At 36.2% G+C, this 7,036-nt stretch overlaps 1 protein-coding gene across 1 annotated transcript; it reads left to right on the forward strand.

The window, feature by feature from the left end:
- Positions 1-5,555: 5,555 nt before the first annotated feature.
- Positions 5,556-6,518, forward strand: LOC124091154 (olfactory receptor 51I2-like). The gene has a single exon (XM_046442124.1). It carries the CDS (start codon positions 5,556-5,558, stop codon positions 6,516-6,518), a length of 963 nt encoding a protein of 320 aa, XP_046298080.1.
- Positions 6,519-7,036: the final 518 nt, after the last annotated feature.

Here is a 7,036-nt window from a genome sequence, read left to right on the forward strand (position 1 = left end):
ACCTCTCCACCTGTGACCCCCTTTCTCTACCCTAATAGACTCCCTTCTACTTTCCTGGCATCCCATTTTTTTCTCCTGGTTTTTATTTCTAGTTTTCACATATGAGAAAAAACACAGGATACTTCTCTCTATGTATCTGACTTACTTCACTCAAAACCATAGTTTCCAGATCCATCCATTTTCCTGCAAATGACATAACTTCCTTCTTCTTTATGACTGAATAAAACTCTATTGGATTTTTCTGATTCAATCTGCTAGTAACTTTTAACATTCCTAGTTGTTTGCTCTCTCCTATATTTTCCACAAACTGGTAGTTAATTATGACTCAGACTTCTTATTTTGCTAAAGTACCACTTTTATTATTTGTATTAATTATAATTCTTCTATAAAGAGAAAATTTCCCTCGTCTGTTTTTTGTTTATATCATGTAGCAGTTTGTAGAATAAGAGCAGGCTATTTACCAGTGTTCGTAGTATTGAATTCCTAGCATCACTGACCAATGCAGAGTGACTAATGAGTACATATTTAATGTGTTTCATTCCATTGCTCTATTATGACAACATTTTTTTTTACTTTTTATTTGTTCTAAGTAGTTATACATGACAGCAGAATGCATTTCAATTAATTGTACATAAATGGAGAACAACTTCTCATTTCTCTGGTTGTACATGATGTAGAGTCACATCATTCACGCAATAATACATGCACATAGGGTAATAATGTCCATCTCTTTCCACCATCCTTCCCACCTCACACCCCCTCCCCTCCCCTCACTCCCCTAAGCCCAAACAAAAGTTTCTCCATTTTTCCCTAACCCCACCACTACCCATTATGGATCATCATCCGCACATCACAGAAAACATTTGGCCTTTGCTTTTTGGGGATTGGCTTATTTCACTTAGCATGATAATCTCCAGTTCCATTCATTTACTAGCAAATGGCATAATTTCATTCTTCTTTAAGGCTGAGAAATATCCCATTGTGTATTTATACCACATTTTCTTTATACATTTATCTGTTGAAGGTCATCTAGGTTGGGTTCTATACTTTAGCTATTGTGAATTGAGCTGCTATAGACATTAATGTGGATGTGTCACTGTAGTATGATAATTTTAAGTTCTTTGGGTATAAACCAAGAGTGAGCTATCTGGGTCAAATGGTGGATCCATTCCAAGTTTTCTAAGGAATCTCTATACTGCTTTCCAAAGAGGTTGCACAAATTTTCAGTCCCACCAGCAATGTTTGAGTGTACCTTTTCCCCCACATCCTCACCAGCACTTCTTGTTGCTTCAGTTCTTGATAATTGCCATTCTGACAGGAGTAAGATGAAGTCTTAGAGTAGTTTTGATTTGCATTTCTCTAATTGCTAGAGATGTTGAACATTTTTTCATCTATTTGTTGATCAATTGTATATCTTCTTCTATGGAGTATCTATTCAGTTCCTTAGCCCATTAATTGATTGGGTTATTTGTATTTTTGGTGTTAAGTTTTTTTAGTTCTTTATATATCCTGGAGATTAGTGCTCTGTCTGATGTGCATGTGGTAAAGATTTTCTCCCATTCTGTAGGCTCTCTCTTCATATTATTGATTGTTTTCTTTGCTGAGAGGAAGCTTTTAAGTTTGAATCCATCCCATTTATTGATTCTTGATTTTATTTCTTGTGCTTTTGGAGTAGTGTTAAAGACGTCAGGTCCTAAGCTGATATAATAAAGATTTGGGCCAAAATTTTTTTCAATTAGATGCAGGGTCTCTGGTCTAATTCCTAGGTTCTTCTTACACTTTGAATTGAGTTTTGTGCAGGGTGAGAGATAGGGTTTTGATTTCATTTTTCTACATATGGATTTCCAGTTTTCCCAGGACCATTTGTTGAAGAGGCTATCCTTTCTCTAATATATGTTGTTTCCATCTTCATCTAGTATGAGAAATACTGTATTTATGTGGGTTAATCTCTGTGTCTTCTATTCTGTACCATTGGTCTACATGTCTATTTTGGTGCCATTACCATGTTGTTTTTGTTACTAGAACCCTCTAGTATAGTTTAAGATCTGGTATTGTGATGCCTCCTGCTTCATTCTTCTTGTTAAGGATTGATTTGGCTATTCTGGGTCTCTTATTTTTCCAAATGAATTTCATGATTGCTTTTTCTATTTCTATGAAGAACAACATTAATATTTTAACAGGGATGGCCTCTTTCACCATTTCTATTCAATCTAGTCCTGGAAACTCTAGCCAGAGTTATTAGACAGACAAAAAAATTAAAGGGATCTGAATAGGAAAAGAAGAACTCAAACTATCACTATTTGCTGATGACATGATTCTATATTTAGAAGATCAAAAAATTCTACCAGAAAACTTCTAGAGCTAATAAATGAGTTTGGCACAGTAGCAGGATATAAAATCAACACCCATAAATCAAATGCATTTCTATACATCAGTGATGAATCTTCTGAAAGAGAAATTAGGAAAACTACTCCATTTGCAATGACCTCAAAAAATAAAATAAAATATTTGGAAATAAAATTAACAAAAGAGATAAAAGATCTCTTCAATGAAAACTGCAGAACACTAAAGAAAGAAAATGAAGACGACCTTAGAAGATAGAAAGATTTTCCTTGTTCTTGGATAGGCAGAATTAAGGTTGTCAAAATGGCCATACTACCAAAAGCATTTTACAGATTTAATGATGACAAAATTTCAACTAACTTGTTTGATTTTAAATACACATCCTTTTTTCCTTAGGATAGTGTTTATTTCCCAATATATGATAAGAATATTTATATAAAGATTTCCTTAATTTTTCAGAAAAATCTTATTAAAAATTGAAATATATTGTCAATTTTTTATACTTAATTCTCTTCAGGAATATATGTTATATTTGTAATTCTACTCTATTCAATGTATCTCATGTTAACTTAAATATTATCATCATTTTGGTATTATTTTGTTTATTCTTAATCATATTCTCCATAAATCTTAGTGTTTTAACTAGTGTGTCATTTTGTAATAAAAATATTTCAACTTCATATTGAATTTTATAAATTATTTTCTTTAGCATACTATGTTAATCTTCATTTTCTCTCTTTATTATCAATTCAATTTGACCCTTTAATATAACACATTTTAATTTGGTACATGCTTTCTTTAATTTATTAGAAAAATTAAATAGAGAAATTTCTTCTTTCTTTTAATAATGCTTTACCTCAAAAACTTACTTTGACATATTGTTACCTTATTTTGTCTCTTTTAGCTTTTTTTAAAAAATGTCCATACAAATTCTATATTGGAACTTCTTTGCTCCTTGCCCATCTTTCTGACTGGACAAACACCACTAGCAATTTTACTACATGTTTCTTAAAATTCTACTAATATATACTACTGTGTAGTCTTCTATCCCATAGCCCAGATGACCAAAGCTTGTCAACCTCTCCATCATTCTGCTCCCACACTACAAAAAAAAAATTGGTCATTTTTACCATTCCTTCAGAGTAAGCTGATTACATTGCCCAGGTTTGGCATTGACTGTAAACTTCAGTGATCATAATAAAACTTTAGCTCACAGATCTATTATTCTGTCTTTGGCATGTTTTTAAGTATGTGCTAAGATATGTAAGAGTGACTGTTTCCCTTGGGTTTTTTGTTTGTTTGTTTTGTTTTGTTTTTTACTGACCTACCTTCAAGCTATTTTTGATATTCTTCTTTACTTGTTTCTTGTTTGAAATTTAAAAAGCAATCCAGGAAAAGAAAAATAAGTCCCTAATATCTACCCTTTGGATGTCCACATATGTTTGCAGTTTATTTCCATGAAGTCACTACTTGCTATTCAAAATACAGTGTTATTCATTGGGCTCCTAAGAATTAGTTTGCATGTATATAAAGAAAATGTTTTTGTTATCAACTTTTGTGCTATGGGTGTCCTATTAAGGAATTTGGAGCCCAACCCTACAATATGTAGATCGGAGCCAACTTTTTCTTCTATCAGACGCAGAGTCTCTGATTTGATATCTAGCTCCTTGATCCACTTTGAGTTAACTTTTGTGCATGGCGAGAGGAGGGGATTCAGTTTCATTTTGTTGCATATGGATTTCCAGTTTTCCCAGCACCATTTGTTGAAGATGCTATCCTCCCTCCATTGCATGCTTTTAGCTCCTTTATCAAATATAAGATAGTTGTAGCTTTGTGGATTAGTCTCTGTGTCCTCTATTCTGTACCATTGGTCCACCCGCCTGTTTTGGTACCAGTACCATGCTGTTTTTGTTACTATTGCTCTGTAGTATAGTTTGAAGTCTGGTATCGCTATACCGCCTGATTCGCACTTCCTGCTTAGAATTGCTTTTGCTATTCTGGGTCTTTTATTTTTCCATATGAATTTCATGATTGCTTTATCCATTTCTACAAGAAATGCCGTTGGGATTTTGATTGGCATTGCATTAAACCTATAGAGAACTTTTGGTAATATCGCCATTTTGATGATGTTAGTTCTGCCTATCCATGAACAGGGTATATTTTTCCATCTTCTAAGATCTTCTTCTACTTCTCTTTTTAGGGTTTTGTAGTTTTCATTATATAAATCTTTCACCTCTTTTGTTAGGTTGATTCCCAAGTATTTTATTTTTTTTGAGGATATTGTGAATGGAGTGTTTTTCCTCATTTCCGTTTCAGAAGTTTTGTCGCTGATATACAGAAATGCCTTTGATTTATGCGTGTTGATTTTATATCCTGCCACTTTGCTGAATTCATTTATTAGTTCTAGTAGTTTTTTTGTAGACCCTTTTGGGTCTTCTAGGTATAGAATCATGTCATCTGCAAATAGTGATAATTTAAGTTCTTCCTTTCCTATTTTTATGCCTTTAATTTCTTTCGTCTGTCTAATTGCTCTGGCCAGTGTTTACATGAGGTGGGATGGAAAGGGAGAGAAAAGGGAAATTGCATGGTAATGGAGGGAGACCCTCATTGTTATACAAAATTACATATAAGAGGTTGTGAGGGGAATGGGAAAATAAACAAGGAGAGATATGAATTACAGTGGATGGGGTAGAGAGAGAAGATGGGAGGGGAGGGAGGGGGGATGGTAGAGGATAGGAAAGGTAGCAGAATACAACAGTTACTAATAGGGCATTATGTAAAAATGTGGATGTGTAACCGATGTGATTCTGCAATCTGTATTTGGGGTAAAATTGGGAGTTCATAACCAACTGGAATCTAATGTATGAAATATGATATGTCAAGAGCTTTATAATGTTTTGAACAACCAATAAAAAAAATTAAAAAAAAAAAGAAAATGTTGCTTTGTTCAATTGTGGAGAGAACTGTATTCCACACAATGATGTGATACTTTGTAGTATTTGGGTTTATAGCACATTTATATGCATTTTTCTTTTGAATGAAACTATACTTTATTTTTAATCTGCTTCATATGGGTCATACTTGCTATTCTGCTTGAACCCATGTCACCAGATATCAGAATTATTTTTGTCAATAACTTATTTTATCTCCTTACATTTCTTCCCAGATTGGAGAGGTCACATCTGTCTGGAGCCCTCAGCTGCCTTCCAAGGATGCTCCCTTCCCAGTCCTATGGCAACATCTCCTTCTTTCAGCCACCTGCTTTCCTCATGATTGGCATCCCAGGACTGGAGGACTTTCATGGTTGGATCTCCATCCCCTTCTCCTCCATGTACACTGTGGCACTCACTGGAAACTGCCTCATCCTCCTGGCTGTGAGAAGCACACCCAGCCTGCATCAGCCCATGTACTACTTCCTGTCCACGCTGGCTCTCACTGATGTGGGCCTCACCTTGTCCACACTGCCCACAACCCTGGCTGTGCTCTGGTTTGATCATCGGTTCATTGGTTTCAATGCATGTCTGGTCCAGATGTTCTTCCTGCACTCCTTTTCTGTAGTGGAGTCCTCAGTGCTCCTGGCCATGTCATTTGACCGCTTTGTGGCCATCTCTAACCCCTTGCGCTATGCAGCTATCCTCACAAATAATGTCATCATCAGGATTGGGATGGCCATTGTGGCTCGAGCCACTCTGTCCCTCTTCCCAGTCCCTTTCTTGCTAAAAAGACTAAACTACTGCCCTGGCAAGATCCTTCTGTCCCACTCATTTTGTTTCCATGCAGATGTCATGAAAAGGGCCTGTGATGACATCACTGTCAACATCCTGTATGGGCTCTACGTGGTTCTGTCCACAGTGGGTGTGGACTCCTTGCTTATTGTCCTGTCCTACACCCTTATTCTTCATACAGTGATGGGGCTGGCTTCTCCCAAGGAGCGTGCCCGGGCCCTCAACACTTGTGTCTCTCATATCTTAGCCGTGTTGGTTTTCTACATCCCAGTCATAGGTGTGTCCATGATCCACCGTTTTGGGAGTCACCTGCCCCCAATTGTACATGCTCTTGTTGCTTATGTGTACCTGGTGGTGCCTCCTGTGCTCAACCCCATCATCTACAGTGTCAAGTCCAAGCCCATCCGGGGGGCCATGTTCAGGGTGTTGAGGAAGACAGGCCAGAGATGATGATGTAGGATGCTTACAGGACTTGGAGCCCTGTAAAGAAGTTGCTAATCCCCTCCCACCCTCACCTCTGCAAAAAATAAAAATGAAGCAGCCAACTCCTGGTTACATCAAATTCTACCCATGACTTCATTATATGTACATGAGAGGGAAGGTGTCAGATTGTGGTGAAAATTTATTATTGTTATTTTTTGTTTGTTTGTTTGTGTGATGCAATGCTTTGGTCTAATCAGATACAACTGGCACTATGATTTACATGGTTATATGTGCTGGGGATCCAATTCAGGGATTTATACATTCCAGACAAGTGCTATACCACTGAGCTACCCTCCTAGCCTTGAAAAAAAATATTTTTATTATATTATTTATTTCACATGCATTTTTTGTGACAACTATTTTCTTGCCCCATGCTAGGTAAGAGAATCTCAAAAATTATTTCTTCATTACTTTGCCCCTCAAAAGCTCAAATCTGATTGTACATCCAAAACATACATATGGGTACATGTTTAATACAGTGTAAT

This window comes from Marmota monax, unplaced genomic scaffold (assembly GCF_021218885.2).
Source record: "Marmota monax isolate L192 unplaced genomic scaffold, Marmota_monax_Labrador192_F-V1.1 WCK01_AAM20220418_F8-fsc00068, whole genome shotgun sequence".
Classification (NCBI taxonomy): domain Eukaryota; kingdom Metazoa; phylum Chordata; class Mammalia; order Rodentia; family Sciuridae; genus Marmota; species Marmota monax.

Excerpts from the sequence above, each read along its gene's own strand:
- LOC124091154 (XM_046442124.1), top strand. The coding sequence starts at position 5,556 with ATGCTCCCTTCCCAGTCCTATGGCAACATCTCCTTCTTTCAGCCACCT.